General features: G+C 53.3%; 1 protein-coding gene across 2 annotated transcripts in view; it reads left to right on the top strand.

The window, feature by feature from the left end:
• The window catches only part of GALNT14 (polypeptide N-acetylgalactosaminyltransferase 14), a 208248-nt gene that overhangs the window by 159769 nt on the left and 29649 nt on the right, over positions 1-18830 (top strand). For both annotated transcript variants that reach the window (XM_045979482.1, XM_045979483.1), the window contains exons 3-6: positions 2944-3042; positions 10497-10564; positions 11694-11759; positions 11920-12041. In XM_045979482.1, the coding sequence (XP_045835438.1) occupies positions 2944-3042; positions 10497-10564; positions 11694-11759; positions 11920-12041 (355 nt within the window). The remainder of the gene's footprint in view (positions 1-2943; positions 3043-10496; positions 10565-11693; positions 11760-11919; positions 12042-18830) is intronic.

The following is an 18830-nucleotide window of genomic DNA, read 5'->3' as shown; positions in this document are numbered from 1 at the left end:
GCCCTCTGAGCGGCTCCCACTACCGCCCTCCCGCAGCCACTTGCCCTAAAGAACTTCCATCACCAAGGCTGGGGTTTGGGTCCCTTGGCCATCCCCAAGGTAGTGCCCAGCACCTGAGCCTTGGCCCAGCCCTGCCAATTATGGTCTTGGGAGTCACTTGGGTCAGTCTTTCTTTTTGTCCCCTCTCTGTGACAGAGACGAGGAGGTCCTGCTAAGCTCTCCGCTTTATTACCTTCCCGGAAAAGACAGATGATCACCCCTCGGCTCCCTGACATCCACCTCCTTCCTTTCTGCACTCACCATGCTCACTGCTGCCTCCCCCCGCTGCCTGGGTCTCCCAACCCCCTCCACGCCCTCACGGACCCTGTCGCACGGCAGCCGAGGGCCTCCCTCCCCACCCCACCTACCAAGTCCATCTCAACTAGCCTCCGGCCCTTCTCCCTCATTGCTCCTAATTTAAACTCAGGTCTGCATATAAAGATAGGCAAGTTCAAGGCCTCTTCTCCCTGGGGGCCATGTCCAAGCATTTTCCTTCCCGTTTGATGATAGTTAGCAAATGCATATGAATCACCGCCAAAACTTAGTAGCTTAAAACCACAGGAATTGTTGCTTATCTTCATAGTGTTTGTGGGTCCGGAATTCTGGGAGGTCCGGCGTGGACCCGCTGGGACTTCTGTCATCTGCTGGCTGGGCTAGCGTTGGGGGACTCCTTCCTGGGGTGGCTCATTCATGCCGCTGGCAAGTTGGTGGCGGCGAGGGCAAGAGGTCTCTGTTCTCCCATGCATGAGCATCTCTCCACCGGTCTGCTTGCGTGTCCTTGGCAGCTGGGTTCCCTCCAGGTGGCCAAAGCAGAGCCTGCACTGTTTCTACGAATTAGCCTTGGAGGTGTCACTCACGGTCTCTTCCGTCATATTCTATTGGTCGTGGGAGCTAGTCCTGAGTCAGGGACAGAACTAAGCAAGGCAAGAGGACCAGTAGGTGAGATACACTGGGTGTCTTCGGGGATGCTGGTGGCCACACCTTCAAAAACCATCAGTTCTTAAGTCAGCCGCTGAGCTAGGAATGCATTTCCCAAATCTCTTTCTCCCTTTCCCCGTGAATGGGCATCTAGTATGCTGAACTCTTGTTTTGGGGACGTGGAGAGAGACAAGTGTCCTTCCCTAGAGATAGGGGACTAGTTCCCTAGAACTCATAGTCAGGTGCAGAAGACTGTCCCATCTCTGAAAGTTCTAGAAGAGAGATCTGTACAGAATACAGGAACACAAAGGACAGGTCATTGCTTATGTGGGGGGAATGAGGAAGGCCTTCACAGCAGGAGGGACGTTTGCTCTGGGTCTTGAAGGATGAGTAGCTCATTAGGTGGAGAAAAGAGGAAGGATGCTGCTCCATGCAGAAGTCCTAGGATGAGCAGTGAAAGAGAGTTCTGGCAGTAGATGATGCTGTCAGTTGGGGAAATCTCAGGGGGCTGTGATAGGGAGTTTGGACCTTCTGCATCAGGAGCCACTGAGGGCTTCTGGCCAGAGGAAGGCCTGCACAGAGCTGTGTGGTGGACAGGATGTAAGTGACAGGGGCAGAGGGTAGAGGCAGGAAGACCAGTCAATAGGTTGCCCCAGGGATGGGAACAACAGAACAGGAGTGGATTCTGGAGGGTTTTCTTAGTAGACGGAGCTCACATGATGTGGTGAGGCGTTGTCTTTGACGGGTTGGGAGAGGGGGGACGGGGAAGGCCTGACGGTCATGACTGAACCTTTCCACTATCTTTTTCCCTGGGGCCTTCCTTTACTAATTCTTGGCTCCTGGCAGGTGACCCAAGCCCAGCTGTGCTCAGGTCCTGAGGACAAGGGCCCCGCTTTCTCTGCGCAAATTCTCCTGTTCAGTGTTTGCTTTTGGAGGAACGTGTTCAAGTCTCAGGGAGGCCTAAAGGAACATCAGGCTCATTGGCCTAGGATTGAGATGAAGTGTTTTCAGCCACAGACTTCTTTGAGAATCCAGGGAAAACTATGAATCATCTTCCCAGGGTAAAACCAAACCAAACCACAAACAACCCACACATTTGCATACACTGCTTTGCAAACGGTATCAGCGGGATCCCGGGGCCTGGAAGTCCACGCTTGGATCCCCAGACCCCCAAACTCAAAGCCCCGAGCCAAGGACAAAATTAGAAAATGAAGAGAAGAAACATTTGACTCCCCAAACGTCTGTTATTTACTTCCTCGTTTAATACCACTCCCCGTAATTGGACAGCCCCTGGAAGAGCTGGAAACAGGAGGAAGCACTTACCCAGGGATAGTCCCTGGTGGCACGAGCATCACTTGGCGGGTTTATTTTCATTATTATAGTAATTTTCGGGCTGCGGGCTACAATTTTCCCTTGCAGCGAGGTATTAAATTGAAATTACCCCAGATGTAATTGTCACATGAAATGATCCTGGACACGTGGAAATGAAAGCTTTTTCAAGATGGGGTTTTATTGTCTGTGCCAGGGTGTTAGGGCTCTGCCTGGTTAAACTTGCCAGATTTCCGCCTGTGTGGCAGGAGGTCAGGAGTCAGCATGGGGGGGATGGGCTGGAGCTGCTGGCCCAGACACGGTGAGGCCTCTGTTGACCTGGATGGACACAGACCAGGGAGCAGAGCCCAAGACTTGGGGGAGGCTTGGTGTGGCCACTAGGAGCCCCTGTGCATGAACTCGTCCCCCATTTATGTTCTGTATGCTAACTTAACGTGGATCCAAGCCCAGGTTCCCCTGTGGAGGTGGGCAATTTAGCTTCAGTCATTCTGGGCTCTCTCTGCCCTGGGGTCTTCACCCGTGCTGTGCAGCTGGGGTGGTCCCCCCAGACCAGGCCTCTGTCTGTACTGGGGATGGCCGCAGGGCCCTTGGTTCCAGCCCTTTAGACCTGCTTTGCCCCCCAAGGCCTTATGTGTCCTCCTGCCTTTCTTCCCCTAGATGCACCCTGCTGGTCTACTGCGCTGACCTCCCCCCCACCAGCATCATCATCACCTTCCACAATGAGGCCCGCTCCACCCTGCTCAGAACCATCCGCAGGTAAAACGACCCTCTTCCTTGGCCCCGCCAGGTCCCTCCCTCAGGAGGGGGAATGGCCCTGCAGGAAAAACACTGGGCATTTCTGACTCTGTGCCCACATTGTCTGACACACGCATGCATCCATTCCGTTATTCCCTGCACTTCTGTGGGGGCGGCGCGTATCCTGTTTCATGGGGGAGAGACAGAGGCCCGCGGTGCTCAGTAGCTTGCCTGTCACTGGCCGCCCCAGAGAACCTGGAGCTCTCGCCCTTGACCATGGTACTAGACTGCCTCTGGAATGAGTTCTAACTCCCACAGCTGCCAAGGTTGTGGAGGCTGGCGAGGCTGAGTCCGTACCCAACCCCAGCATCGGGCTGGGATTAGACTTGCGTCTGCCAAGTGCTGCCTCTCCCAGCACCCGCCTCACCACAGCTTCCCACGTGGCCAGGAGCCGTGGCACGCATCAGAGCAGCCCGAGGGCAGTGGCTGACCTTTGCTTTCCTGGCCATCTCCCTTCTGTCCCAGCCCCAGCCCCGCTCTGCCTCTCCACCCGCCCTCAGTTCCGAGTCTGGGCCCCACCCTTGCTCTAACAGGTGCATCCTTCCTTTGGCCCATGGCCTGCATGAATCTGAGACATGCAGAAGTCCCAGCACCAGCTCCCAGCAGAATTTTCCTCAGAACACAGATGGGGCCCTGGGGGCTTGGCCCTGATTGTTTGGACTCCCCTTCTGCATACCATGTCCTTCTGTAACTCTAGAGCCCCCATGTCCCTCCTTCCCTCCCTCCATCTGTCCCCCCTTCCTCTTTTGGATCTTGGGCTGCAGTGGCATCTCAGATGGTGGCAATAACGACCATTAGTCGTGAGGCTCCTGGTGTGCAGACATGCCTGGGCTTATGCTCTCAGATGGGGAGGTGGGAGGCTGCTGCTGTACCCAGTCTACAGCTGAGGAAACTGAGGCTTGGATACACTAAATCAAAGCCTCCTGTTGCTCAGCTAATGGTGGTGAAGCTGGGTTCAAACTGTTGTTCTCTGACCTCAGTTCTTCTCCGCAGTCTCCATAGGCCAGGTCTCCAGGTGGTGTTCAGCAGCCCTGGTGTTGGGGCTGACCCTGGGACAGAGCACATGCATACCTCCATGCCCCTAGGACGCACGGCCTGCATGAGCCCATCCCTGTCTGGTAGGCAGCACAGCACAGGGTCGCCTGATCCTACAAGGAGGGAGGGCCCAGGAGAGTACAGCCAAGCATGGCATAATCTCTTGTCATTTCCATCATGAAGCCACACTTTTTTGTTCCTGGTGGGGGGCAGAAAGGGAAGCTCCAGGTGGTGAGAGGGAGTCAGTAATAGGCTCACCCTGATGGCGGGCACCAAGTCTTGGGGGCCACCTGTCACTTACAATGAATGTCCCCTGTGCAGTGTCCGTGCATCCCATGGAAAAGCAGGGATGGACCTGCCCGAATGCACATTGTTTCCCCCTGTCCACAGGGGCAGCTCTGTCTGCTGCCCAGATGTCCTTGGCAGCTGGCTGGCTCATTCCTTCTGCCAGCTGCTTGCCTTGTCTGTCCTGCCTGCTGCATTCGCCCCACCAGTCCAGAGATCCGCACCTGATTTCCCAAAAAGCCTTCAGATCTTAACACGAAGTTGTCCTGAGTCACTGTCAGGAGTCACCGTGAGCCTCACCGTAGATGAATAAAGTACCTTTCGGATTTGTAAACCTGAGCGGGGGTGTGTAGGGGCAGGGATCTGGGGACCTCCGATTTACCTGGGTCTTTTCTGGTGTGGGGAGAGCGTGGTTCCTGGGCTGGGCAGGGTGAGCAGGTGCACTGTCAGAGTTGACTGCTTTGACAAAATGCCAGACCACAGCCCCACTGCCATCACGGTCTGCCCGGGCATGAGGTAGAGTTTCTAGAACAGACTTAAGACAGCCTCTGCCTTTCCCACCATGGTGGTTGTTCCACAAGGTCATGTCTGGGCATGTACGCCAGATGTTTCCATGAGGACACTGTAGGATCAGAGAGAGGCTCCTTGCCTTCTGGGCTGGCCTCTCTTCCTTGCAGGAGTCCTCTGACACCAGACACCTCTACTCCCTCAACACAAACACACACACATATACACACACATTTAGGGCCTTCTTCTGGGCTCCTTACTGCCCATCTCAACTCTAACACTTAAGGCATTTTTCCCAGATGTCATCTTCAGGGAGCTCCTTTAGGGCAAGGACTACATCTTATTCATCTCTAAGTTCCCTGTGACTCAGTTGCCTGGTCAGGGAAATGGGAATCATGACCATAGCTACCGCACGGAGTTGCTTTGGGTTCAGTCAGCTAAGGGACTGACCACTGTGGCTAGCAGACATTAGCTGTGTCCGTATCTGCACAGCGACTGGGCTTTCAAAAGAAAAGAGACTGTGGGTCCCTGGGGTTCAGTCCTGCCTTTGCCACCTCCTGGCCATGTGACCTTGTGTAGGTCACTGACACCATCCGTAAGGGTGGGGCTAAAAGTATCTTTCACATTTCCAGTGTTTGCAGCTCTATCACATTTCCCAAAAGAAGACATTACCTTGAGACATTTGGGGGTGTTCCAAGACCCCTTGGGGCTCCCAGCGCCCCCATATTTCCCATATAGGGTCACTTCAACTGCTGCCCTTAGATTCATCCTTTCCAGCTCTATGACATACTTTCCCTTCTCCTCCCGCTACTCCTCCATCTCTTTATAATTGTAATAATGATGTATTATAATAATGTTATTAATATTTTAAATGTATGCTGAGCTTTATGGTCTCCAGAACACATTTCTTCTCACTTCAGCTGCAGTCCCATCTGGAACCTGAGAAGTCAGGGGTGCATGAGGTGAATGGAGACCCCAGGCCACTGGGCTAGGAGGCACGGGAGCCAAGACTTGGGTTTCAGACTCCCTGGGGAATGGGGTGGGGGGGACAGCTAAGGGCGCAGCCCCAGCACCTCTGTCCGCTGGCCTGATGGAGGCTGCCCCGAGGCCTGGTGCACTGTGTTCTGAATGGGGGCTTGAGGCCCATCAACACCATACTTTTCAGAAGGCCCCCAGGAAGTCCCAGGCCATACACCAAACTGGGTGCTTTGCCAGGAGAACCCATAGACCTATTTCCCGCCTCTGAGGAACTTCTGATATAAACCAGGTGCCCGGGCTCCAATCAAAGCGTGATACACAAAAACCTCAGAATGAGGGGGGACCTGTGTGTGAACAGACAGGCTTTTCTATCCTAAGCAGGGTAAAGGGGAATTTTAGCGGGGGAAGCAAGGAAGATGACTTCTAGAAATTTCCATGGCAGGTATTATTTCTCTGGGATTCTCTACCGTTCTTACACTCCCTATCCCGAGGCACAAATAAATCAGTAGCCCTGAGATGGGACCGAATGAGGATCACTTCCTCTCCTGTTGTCCCCAGTGCAAGGATCTTCTCTAAGGGGTCCTCCATCTTTCATGTTCCAGAATTCTGATGATTTTCCTGCCAGGCTCTCACAAAAAGACGCTCAAGGGTAGGACTGAATGTACCCTCTCTTCTGCTCCCTTCCCCCACCACTTGGCCAAGCCTTTGTCCCTCTGTTCATCGCTACCAGAGGCCTCTTGCCCGTTGAGCTCCTGAATTAGCTACGGGACTGGGGGCTCGAAGGGCACACATGGTGGTCTCAAGCCAGCAGAAGCCTGATGGGGGTTCTTAGAGGGGGAGGGAAAGAGTCACAGCCCAGATCAGTGAGGGTGCTTCTTTCACTTAAGCAGAGAGAAGACAAGCCCTGAGGAACGGTTTTTCTTGTCTGGTACTGCAGGGGCTCCCTGTGTATATGTGAGACCCAGGGCTGTCCCCTTCCTTTCCGGGCATCCTTCACCCCTACCCACCCCCGGGGGAGCTCAAGAGCTTGTGCAATTGATCTCTTTATATACCAAATCTCCTTACCACTGCTGTTTTGTGAAACTACCCTGGATTTCAAGGAGCAACGTCTTAGATTAAGGTGGTTAAGAAACGGGACCCTGGAACCAGATTAGCCTGCTCTGCTACCAACCATGTGACCCTGGACAAGCTCCTTGATCTCTCTGCCTCAGTTTCCTTTTCTATAAAATGAGAGCTACTGATAACTGCCTCATATGGTGATGGGGAAGAGCAAGTTCAGGTGGGTAAGGTCCTTGACGCAGCACGTGGCAGAGAGGGAGCCTGTGCAAGTCACAGCAGGTGTCATGATGGCCCTCCAGCCTGGGTAGGCACCATCTTGTGTGGCTCTCCGGCCGGAGCCCACATCAGAAAGCCCTGGAGCTTCCCATCCTCCGTATGCTAACTCAGTAAGTCCAGAGTGGGGCCCAAACACTTGCCTTTTTAATGAGTCCCCGGGTGACATAGACGCTGCTGGCCCTGGGATCACCCTTTGAGAACCAGAATCTTCCTTGTTATCCATACCCAGATTCTGAAAGCAGCCGCGGGGCCCAGCTCAGTGCTCAGCACCTTCCACGCGGCTGAGGAAGTTGGGTGCTGCAGGTTCAGTAGCTAAGTACCTAAGCACCTCAGCACTGACGCTCTTGAGCCAGTGTGGGTAGAGTACTTGACCCCAAGTCATCCGGGCTGCAGAGCGCCCGAACTCAACTGCCAGCCAGGCCCCAGGTCTTCATCCCGCTGGTATTTATGGAGCAGTTGATAAACCCAGCCCGCGTAGAGCACCTCGGAGTTCACAAAGCAATTTCAAATACATTTCCTCATTTCAGACGCACAAAAGCCTGTTAAGTAGGTCAAGTATTAATATCGCCTGCCTTTACAAGGAAAATGTAATTACAGAAGAAAACGAAGGCTAGGAGCAGCCTGGCGTCTTGTTCGGGATGGCGGACCGCCTGGCCTCCCATGCTGCTCACACGTCCGTGCCCGACGCCCCCCCCCGCCCCCCCCCACCCCCGGAGGCTCCGTGTGGGCCCTGCCGCGCGGGCACGGCCACAGCCAAGTGGAAGGTGAAGGTGGATGCTGGCTACACAGCCCTCCTCTGGCAGAGAAGTGAGCTGTGGCAAGGGAGGCCCCTTTCTAGAACAGTTCCCAGGCAGAGTGGGCCCCGGGTAGGCCAGTGAGGTGAGCACTCACTCCCGGGCTGAGGCTCTCTCGAAAGGGCATGGAGCAGTCCTGGGAGAGAGAGGCTTATCCGAAGCTGGAGGAAAGAGAGGGTTGGCTCCATGGCAGAGGGACTAGTGAAGCATCCTGGCGGACAAACTGGAGACAGCAACGTTGGGAGGGGGGACACAGAGCAACCAGGGGCTGCGTGGTGGGAGTGGCAGTAGATGTGCTGAAGGAGAGCCCTGGGGAGGACACCGGGGGCCAGGCCAGCTCCCCTGGGCTACACTTGACCTTCCTCCACCAGCCACCCCAGGAGCCCAGAATACCTGCCCTTCGCAGGCCCTCCCGGTCTAGACCCATGTTCCTGGAGCCCCCCGCTCTCACTCCAATTGCTCTGATTAGAGGAGCAAAAACAAGCCAGGTGTTACCAGGAAATGGTCTAATTAGCACTTAGTGCTGACGATTTCTGGGTTGTTTTCTTTTTTAAACCCTGGACATTTTTTATTCGCTAATCATCTCTCAGTTCAACCAGCACAGAGCTGCACACGATTTACCTTTTGATGTTCACAGAAGAGAACTCTTGAATTTCAAAGAGCCGGCAGGGATTTGGGGGGAATCGCACGCAGAAGCTGCAGCCTTAATCAAACCTCATTAGAGGCTATTCTTCAAGGAGGTTTTCCCTCTCTTGCTGCCTCCCTCCCCCCTTCCCTGTCTGATTACAGGACTGGTTATTGGGTCGGTGTGTGTTTTCTTTGGGACTCTCAATTGATCCCCAGTGGGGAGGGTCCCCTCCCACCACCACCTGCCCCTCCCTGTCCCCACCTCCCAACAACAGAGCTCAGGGCTTGGAGTCAGGGTTCCTCTCCCACCTTATACTAGTTGCGATGGTGAGAATTAAGGCTTCATAAATAAAAGTAGCTCCAGGCAAAGTTCTCCTCCTGGAGAGTCTCTGCACCCTGCTTAGACAGGCTCACCAGAAACAGGGCCCAGATCTCCCCTCCTGAGGGAACTCACAGCGCCTCCACCAGCAGCACCATGCGAACCCCTCTCCGACCCGCGCAGGGCCACGGGTACCCCACAGTGAGTGGTGTGGCCCCGGAAGTTGTCTGAGGAACCGTACAGTCTGGGGGTCTTTGGGAGTGGGATACAGCCCCCTTTGGGAGACCCCAAAGCTACATGGAAACCCAGCCTCGCCCTGGGAGTCCAGATCCACAGCCCAGGCCAGCACGTGAAGTCAATCCCAAGATCATTCATTCCTGCCACCCCAAAATAGCAGTAACTGCCACTTCGAGCCAGACATGGTGCTGAATCCTCTAGAAACAGTTTCTCTCCAGTTCTCCCAACAGCCCGGTGAAGTAGGTGCGGATCTTCTTATCCCCGTTTTGCAGATGGGCTTCTTCCTGCACGAAGCAGTAACTAGCCCCAGATCACACAGCTTGTGAGAAGGGGCTCCTAGACAGTGGGCTGCTCTCAGGCAGAGAGGACATCCCCTTTGTTCCTCGTGGATCCAGAGCTGAGTGCGTAGGAGGTGGGCACTACACATCCCTGGAGGGAATGACGGGCCACGGCTCTGGGCTGGCCTCCGGCAGCACAGAGAGTCCTGACAGGGACCCTGCCCTCAGGGACGCGGCCGTCCCATGGGGCCAGCCAACCAGCCCTCAGAGTTGGGCACGATGAAGGCCGCGGGGAGAGGAAAGAGTCAGTGCTCGCTAAGTAGCAGGTGGCTGTGGGGGAGGGGTGCAGTGAACGGGTCCTTGTGGCACAGGAAGGGCATTGCAGACCACGGCATCAACACGGCATCAAGGGAGACAGGGGTCCCCATTAGGAAAAGCAGGATGCCACTAGACGAGGGTCCTGGGCGTGAGGAGGCTGCCAACGGGGGCCACGGCCACACGGTGAAGAGCGAGCGTGCTGAGGGTTTGGGCGGGGGTGGTGGGGAGCCACCATGCAGCCTCTGTCAGCTGGTCTGTCTGCGTTAGTGAGGGAAGTCTCACAATGAGCCATCCGATCGAGCCTTCGAAGGCTCACTCCAGAGGCCCTGCGAGGACCGCCCGGTCAGGTCAAGGCTGATGCAAAAAATGGGGCAGAAGTTGACCGCGGCAGAGGTGGACGAGGTGAAAGTGGTTTGAGTGACCTTCTCTTGTAGACGGGCAGGTCTCGGTCACTGACCCGGTATGGGATTTGGGGCGGTGGCGGGGGAGGACAGTCACTGAGGACTCCTGGGTTCCCGTCTCGGCATGGGGCACCCATGGCCGCACTCACTAGGCAGGGTCGTGTCCCAGGGGCTCGCGGGTGAGCCCTTTGGGCTGCCCTGAGTTTTCATTCCTCAAATACAATGGTGTCCAGGTAAAGCTTGGTTAATACAGGCGTTTGCTGCCAGACATCATAATTCTCTCCCTCCTTCCGCCTCGCAGCGTATTAAACCGCACGCCAATGAATCTGATCCAGGAGATCATATTAGTGGATGACTTCAGCAATGACCGTAAGTTTATCTTCACCCTCTTGCTCTGTAGATGCAAGTTTCTGTTCCTGTGTAACAGGCAGAGGCCAGGCACTGGCTCTCCGGGGAGGGGGAAAGCCTGGGTTTATAGCAGGTATGGAAGACTTTGTAAGGGAGACAAACCTTACATTTTAAAATCAATGTCTTGGATTCTGGTTGCGAGTCTTTGAGGACTTACGCAGTAGATTTAGTTGATCCTTGATTGGGTTGGGGTGTGTGTGTGCGTATGTGTGTCATTGTCCCCTAACCTACATTCCTGGACATGGAAACCTTTGGATGATTGACCCTGGGACCCAGACCCCAGAGCAATTTCTATCGCTAGAGTTGCTGACTTGTATCTGTGGTCATCTGCTAGCTTGATCGCAGCTGGAAATACCCTCTCCTTTCATTCCTGTGAAGGGCTGGGTAGGCTCCTCAGGAGAGAGGCTAAGACTGGTAGACCAGAGAAGTGAAACCAATATGGTGGCATCCCAGTATGGAGTTCAGAGGGTTGATAAATCCAGCAAGGGATGGGGTAAACAGGCAAGCCAGAGACAGATCTGGGGTGCTACCTAAGATGGGGTCTCCTCCTGCCCATCCTGGAGCATTCCCCTGAATGGGGAGAGTTAAGCCATCTCTGTGTGATGGGGCACAGTGGACAGTCACTCAACAGATAAGGTCTCCAGTATCGGAAGTCCATGATCAAAAAGGAGACTCCAACATTCATCTCATCCATTGTGAGCAGTTTTTGCTAGACCCCACTAGAGTGAGCAGGACTCTGGTCTCATATTTTTAATGGTCTATGGAAAAGGAAAAGAGTCTCCAGGTGACCATACCATACCAGGTGTCCCCGTCAGGAAGTGCTTCCGAGTAAGCACACAGGTGCTGCTGTGTGACTGACCTGCTCCAAAGAGACCCCCTTGTGGTCACTTTGCACAGAGTGGGCCACATTGCATATGGAGAGAAGTGGTGGGTCAGCCTCATCCAAAACCCACAACCATGCTGGCGCCGGGACGGGGCTCTGTGGTTGGTAGCAGGGATGGCAGGCTGGACTGCCTTGCCTACTCTTCGGGTTCACATCTCTCCGGCGAGTACCGAGGCGCTCACGCCACATAACCTTCTGTCTTCGCAGCTGAGGACTGCTTACAGCTCATCAAGTTGCCCAAGGTGAAGTGCATACGCAATAGCGAGCGGCAAGGTGGGTCTGTGCAGAGGGGCGTGAGTGGGGGGGTTGCTGGGGGAGGCCGGGTGTGTCCAGCTGTGTGTTCAGCATGCAGGGGCTGTCCTGTGGCTCCTCCGTGAACTCTCTGGAAGACAGAAGGACAGGGCACCCACGTGCCTGTTTGTCCCTACCACAGGTCTGGTCCGGTCCCGGATCCGGGGTGCTAATGTGGCCAAGGGCACCACTCTGACTTTCCTGGACAGCCACTGTGAGGTGAACAGGGACTGGCTCCAGCCGCTGCTGCACAGAGTCAAAGAGGTGAGTGGGGCAGGCTGAGGGTCAGGGGCTGTGTCCCCACCTTCCCTAGGCTCTCTCAAGCCCGTACTTCACACATGCCCCCCACCCAGGCCCTCTGGGAGGGGCATGAGACTCATCGGTGGCCCCATGTTATATAGATGGAGACACTGAGATCCATGGTCATACAGCGGGCAGTGGGGGGGCAAAGTTGGGGACCTGTTTCCGTTTCATGCTGTCACCCGAGGCAGGCCTGTGAGTAGGGCTAATGGCAGCCTCTGATACGTGATGCCTGCAGCTTCCTGGGTGAAAGAACTACCCAGGGACTATTTCTCCCAGACAATGGAATGTTCCAGAAAGGGAGCCTTGATGCGTGCCTTTTGTGACAAGGAGGCAGCGGAGTTAACTGATTCTTGTCCCCAATTCCTGAGGCTTCTGTCTTCTCTCCACCCATGCATCACCCTTGCCCAGAGGCTGAGGCAGGTGGACGGGATGCTGAGAAACCTGAGCTCCTGGCCTCTGCCTGCCCTTAAATTGCTCCAGAATTCTGCATGCTTCCTCTCTCCATTCTCAGTCGCTCCTTTTGTTGAAAGTGAAAAAAACCTTAATGTTCCCCCATTCATTCGAGATTCCATAAAGACCGTCCACCCCTGTCCTGATCTACAGAAGATGCTGTGTTGTAGGAGCCTAGCATTTGGGCCATTGCTGTCCTCCCTGAGTGTCTGACTCCAGCGGCTGCTCTGTGAAGTACGAGGCCGGGTATTTTTCAGATACCCATGTCGCAAATGAGGACACGGCGTGGGGGGAGTGGCGTAACTTGGGCTGATTTTTCCTGACGGGCACCACGCACACCAGAGCCCCCACACCATCTCCCCTGAGGCGTGGTGATTTCCTCCTGGCTCTCTGTGGCAGCTACCCTGATTCCCCCGCTCCCCCGCCCCCCGCCCCGCAAAATGACAGCGTTGACCAAAGAATCCCTGTGTGTGAACCACTCAGAGAAGTGGGAAATCCTTCCTGACTCTGTTCGTTCTGGTGAGAGAACCTCAGTGGGTGTGCAGAGCTCTCACACGGGGGCTCAGACGTGATCACACGGGATCACCTGCCCTGAGATTGAGAGGGACACTTAGTGCCCTTTAGGAAAATCCTCTCTTCCCCTCATTCTGCCACAATCCAGGTGAAGAGGTCTGTATTGAGAAATAGGTCAGGAACAGACCATTTAGTTGAAGGGCTGTGCCTGGCCCTGGAGCCCCTTCCAGATTTTCCCCTCTCTGTGTCCCAGAGGGGAGGGGCGCTGGGGGAAGGGCTGAAAGTGCCAGCCGTCTGTCACATGGTTGGTCCATGCCCCCCACCCAACAGTCACCTCATTAGCATAAACTCAGGTCTAGTGAGAGAGGATTGCCGTGGATCACACAGATGCCCCGTCACCCCATCACTCACGAAATCCCAAAGGTTTCAGAAGCTCTTGTTTGATGAACCACAAACAAAGACCACATGGAGATTTCGTCTTGTATCGCAACATCACGGTATATACCACATCGTTAATTTTTTTAATTCGAGTATTGTTAGCATACAGTGTTCTGTTAGGTTCAAGGGTACCATATGGTGACTCAACAATTCTATCTATTGCTCACTGCTCATCCTAACAGGTGTGCTCCAAATCCCCTTCACCTGTGTCACCCATCCCCCCCCACCTCCCCTCTGGTGGCCATCAGTTTGTTCCAGCAGCTAAAGGTCTGTCTCTTGGTTTTTCTCTCTCTCTCCTTTTTCCTCCCTTTGCTCATTTGTTTTATTTTTTAAATTCCACACATGAGTGAAATCACATGGCATTTGTCTTTCTCTGACTGACTTATTTCATTTAGTGTTATACCCTCTGGATCCATCCGTAATGTTGCAAATGGCAAGGTTTCATCTTTTTTGTGGCTGAGTACTATTCCACTGGGTCTGTCTCTCTCTCTCTCTCTCTCTCCCACATCTTCTTTATCCATTCAGCAGTTGGTGGCTACTTGGGCTGCTTCCACAGTTTGGCTATTGTAGATAATGCTGCAATAAACATAGGGGTGCATGTATCCTTTTGAATTAGTGTTTCCGTATTTTGGGGTGTAAATACATGGTGGTGTGATGACTGTAGGGCAGCTCCATTTTTAGCTTTTCGAGGAACCTCCATACTGTTTCCCAGAGGGGCTGCACCAGCTTGCATTCCCACCAACAGTGCATGAGGCTTCCTCCTTCTCCACATCCTCTCCAACAGTTGCTCCTTGCCTTGTTGATTGTAGCCATTCTCACAGCTGTGGCATTGTATCTCGTTGTGGTTTTGATTTGCATTTGCTCGATGATGAGTGATGCTGAGCATCTTTTCATGTGTCTGTTGGCCATTCGTATTTCTTCTTTGGAGAAATGTCTGCTCGGGTCCTCTACCCATTTTTAAATTGATGGGTTTTTTGTTTTTGTTTTTTGTTGGTTTTTTTTTTGGTGTTTTTGTTTTTGTCTTTTTCTTTTTTTTTTTTTTGGTGTCGAATTTTGTAAGTTCTTTATATATTTTGGAGACTACCAGATAGGTCGTTTGCAAATGTATTCTCTCATTCAGTGGCTTGTATTTTAGTTTGGTTGATTGTTTCCTTCCCTGTGCAGAACCTTTTTTATTTTGATGTAGTTCCAGTAGTTTATTTTGGCTTTTGTTTCCCTGGCCTCAGGAGACATATCTAGAAAGAAGTTGTCCGATGTCTCAGAAATTACTGCCTGAATACCACAGTTTGTTTATGCATTCCTCTGCTAATAGATATTTTGGGTTGTTTCCACCTTTTTACTCTTGTGAATAGCACTGCTGTGAACATTAGTATGTAAGTTTAAGTACCTGCTCCCAGTTCTTTGGGGTCCATACCAATGAGCAGTATGGTGGGGTCATGTGGCAGTTCAGGGTTTGACCTTTAGGTTTGACCTGCCTCCCGCCCCAAGCTGATGTGGCCCTGCAGGATATGTTAGGGGGACTTGCTTTCCTCAGACAGCCTTAATGAAGCTTGAATCTTCTCCTTCCTCCATGTGAGTGCTCCTTACAGTCCAGTGCTCCTGTGGGAGGCATTGGGCTCCACAGTAGGGCTCACCCTTCCAGGCTGAGTTCCCGGTCCCCAACACTGTCTGACCTAAAGCTTTGGTAGCAGAGTACTGGTTGGACAGACCTGGGGCTGTGGTCGGACTCTGCCCCTTGCAGGGGCTACAGCAGCCTCTGTGGGCTGCAGAGGTTTTTATCAGACGCGGACTCCTACTGATGGAACATTCAACTGAGACTTCCCCTTCAGGACAGGGATGTGGGCGTGTGTCAGCCCGTGTCAACACATGTCTTTGTGTCTAGTCTCAGAGTAAAACGTGATTTGTCTTGTAAGTGGAAGTGGAAATTTTAAGCTGTAATTGGAGTTTGGGATTTTCAAAAATAGAAAGCGATAAGAAAGAGCGGGGTTGGGGCTGTCAGAAGCCGTCCTCAGCTGGTCTTGTCCGCATGGAACCCTCTTGACGCCCCGTTTCTTCCCTTCAGTTACTCGATGATACTTGAAACAAGCACCAGGTTGGTTTTAATTTTTTTTTTAACAGAGGCCTCTTTTTCCCCCGCTCCTTATCTACATATTTCTTTAGTTGGAAAAAATGATTTTGAGAAATTTCAGTCCCTGTAACATTTGGTAAATTTATATAAATAATGACTTACATATGCTTCAAAGTCTTTCACACGCCTCCCTCCCTCGTTCCATCCAAAAGCCCTGTGAGGAAGGCAAGATAGTTTTCCAGATAATAATTTGTCTCTGCTTTATAGTGTGTGCTGGTGTGTTTAAGGTGATGTGGATTCTAGATGGCAGAGTCAGGACAAGAACCCAGGTCTCCCGTCACCTGCTCGAGGGCCCTTCCTTCTCCTGCACCCCTCCCTCCTGGCTGCCTTAGGGGCCCCATCGTAATCCTCTGTCCCCTGTTCCCCACCTCCCTAGACTGTGAGGCCTTATTCATCTTTGTACCTGTCACAGTTTCTAAACTATAAGAAGTGCTCTGTGGAGCTGGTTGATCAAATGAGTGATGATCTATCTCTCTAGCAGGTTTTGTTTTTTATTATTATAATTTTTTTTTTTTTTTTACTATTTTTTTAGAGGGGCGGCAAGGGGCAGAGGGAGAGGGAGAGAGAGACTCTTAAGCAGGCTCCACACCCAGTGTAGAGCCCAACATAGGGCTCGATCTTACAACCCTGAGGTTATGACCTGAGCCAAAATTGAGAGTTGGACGCTTCACCAGTTGAGGCTGCCAAGTGGCCTCAACATCTCTTGGAGTGTTTTCAGGGCCTGTTCCCAATATGATTTTAATTATATGAACAGGTGGAGAATGGAGAGGTGTACTGCAGGGAGCACTGATGGCCATTGGCTAGTGCCTTCAGTCTCTGTCATTGCTGGTGTCCTGTCCATGGGGCAGAGCTGGGGCCTGGGCTCTGATTTGTGTTGGGGAGGGGGGAGGAAGGGGTACAGTCCTGGGTCTGTCAGGGGTTCATCCAGCAGCCTGATATATCTACCTGTGGGCCTAGCCTTAGAGACCAGCCTCTTGGGGCACACGAGCAGGGATCTGTGGTGGGTCTGGGAATCTTTATGGAGAGTCCCACTCTCCCTGAACCTGTAGGAAGAGAGGCCATCTTTCTCAGCAGGAACAGACCTGCCCACTCTGCTGCCAGCCTTTGACCTGTGTCCTCAGAGGGGGTTGACAGACAGCCTCTTCAGCCAGTGCCAGAGGATCACCCGCGCCCAGCAGGGTGAGGGCTGGTGCTGAGGGCTACACAGGTGGAGTGAGCAGGAATGACCCTCTAGGTCCCTCCAAGAGGTTTCTGTCTTGGCTTCAAGGCCCCTGCAGACAGCCTTGTGCAGCATCTTTTGTAGGTCGTGTCTCCACACAGCTCTTAGCCCCAAAGGTCCCTCCTCACCTATCTGGTCTCCATGACTCAAGCAGGGATAAGAGAAGGGGAGAAGCCCTCAGATCCTATAGGGAGAGGGTACCGAAGCCCATGCACCCCGGAGGCTGAGTCCCTGGGCGGCTTCCTGGAAAGGTTGTGGCCGGAGGTAAGCAACCGGCATTTTATTTCATATTTCAGTTTCCAAATGTTGAGGAGAAATTAAAAAACCAGGATTGCAGTTAGGGGACCCCCTGAGACCACCCTCAGGTTCAGTAATTCACTAGAAGGACTTGGAACTTAGCGAAGCTGTTCTAGTCACCATTGCTGTTTAGTATAGCAAATGGATCCAGGTGAGACTCTGCAGCGGGGTTAAGGCACACAGAGAAAGTTCCAGACATGAGCTTCCAGTGGACCGCCCCCGGTGGTGTTGGACAGACAGCACTTCCTTCTCCCAGCAACAGTGTAGAACACGTACAGATCACTGAGAAACAGGGAAGCCCACCCAAGCCTTGGAGTCTGGGCTTTGTGTTTGTTTTGGGGGATCAGTCATAGAAACATGGCTGACACCCCCCCCATGGTCTCCATGGCCTCCAGAGGTCAGGATGAGCTGGCCCCACGTAGCCCAAGGCCCTTAGCCTAAGTCACACTGTTAACGTAGACTGTCTGGTATATCCCAAGGCACACAGATAAACAGAGGCAGGACGTTCTGAGGGCTCAGAAATTACTGCCCAGAAGCCGGGCAAGGGCCAGGCATACCTGTGGGCAAAGTGAATCCTTGACTGCACAAGCGTCCGCGTAAGGACTTCGTAAAGCTACAGAGACCCCGAAATTCAGCAAGCAAAGGCAAAATGAGAACTTTGTCCAACTTACAGAAGTTCGGTCTCTGAACTTGTGAGAACGTGTCAGAAATCAAGTCCTGGGAATGTCTTTGGGGTTGTGTCCATGGGTGGGAATGGGTGTGAATGGCTGGACATGCACACGCGTGCACACACACACACACACACACACACACACACATGCGCGCACACACACAGACGCAGGGTGACAGTGCCCGAGGAGAGCCCGGAGAGCAGAGACAGCTGGGCAGGTGTCGTGCTGGCTGCAGAAGCAGCATCTGCGCACGTCCCTGAGGTAGAAGCAATGCATTGAAAATGAGCATCTCTTTCCACACGGCCACTCAGCTTCCGAGGTACCTTGTCACTGTCAGGATGAGTCACACGTGGAAACCGAGGGCCAGACGAAGTCTGTGAACATAAAAGCAGGCACCTGGTGAGTCTGAGCTTAAAATAAGAGGACAGCCTCATTTGGGAGAGAGATTGAACCAGGAAATGAAATGGCTGTAAGGAGAAGCAAAGGCTTGCGCCCGTGCCAGGGGTGGGAGTGGGGGCAGGGGGGCCAGAGGGAGGTGTGGATGCAGAAGACTGCAAAAGAGGCCCTGCCTGACTTGCCCACACCTGCCGGTACTCCTGGGCTGCCTGATTCCTGCTTGGCTGTGGAGTGGCCTTCCCATTGCTCCCTGTCCCTCTTCCTGCGAGCTAGGTACAAGCCGTTCCCCCAGAGCGGGGAAGACTTTAGAAACCCATGCAATGCCCTGACAGCCCCCAGGCACTGGCGAATATGTCTTGCATATTTTGAAAACATTTCCTGGGTGGCTTTGATGCCTGTGGACAGGATAGTCTGTGGGATGCAGCAAGTGAGGAGGCTGGAGAGTGAGATACAGGCTCTTTGTGGATGGTCCCGCATGCCAGGCTAAGGAGCGTGAGCCCTATCTTCTGGGCAGTTCAGGGTTTTAGCAACTGAGCTGCAGAGTGAGGTTTTCCCATCCAAATGACAACTTCCCACCAAAGGGAAGAGGGTGAGCTGAGGTCAGTAGTCCGCCGTGGTCCACCAGGTGTGAGGGAAAA

The sequence above is a fragment of the Meles meles genome, chromosome 15 (genome assembly GCF_922984935.1).
Source record: "Meles meles chromosome 15, mMelMel3.1 paternal haplotype, whole genome shotgun sequence".
Taxonomy (NCBI): domain Eukaryota; kingdom Metazoa; phylum Chordata; class Mammalia; order Carnivora; family Mustelidae; genus Meles; species Meles meles.
The sequence above is the reverse complement of the archived record's forward strand: the minus strand, read 5'-3'. Positions and strand labels throughout refer to the sequence as shown.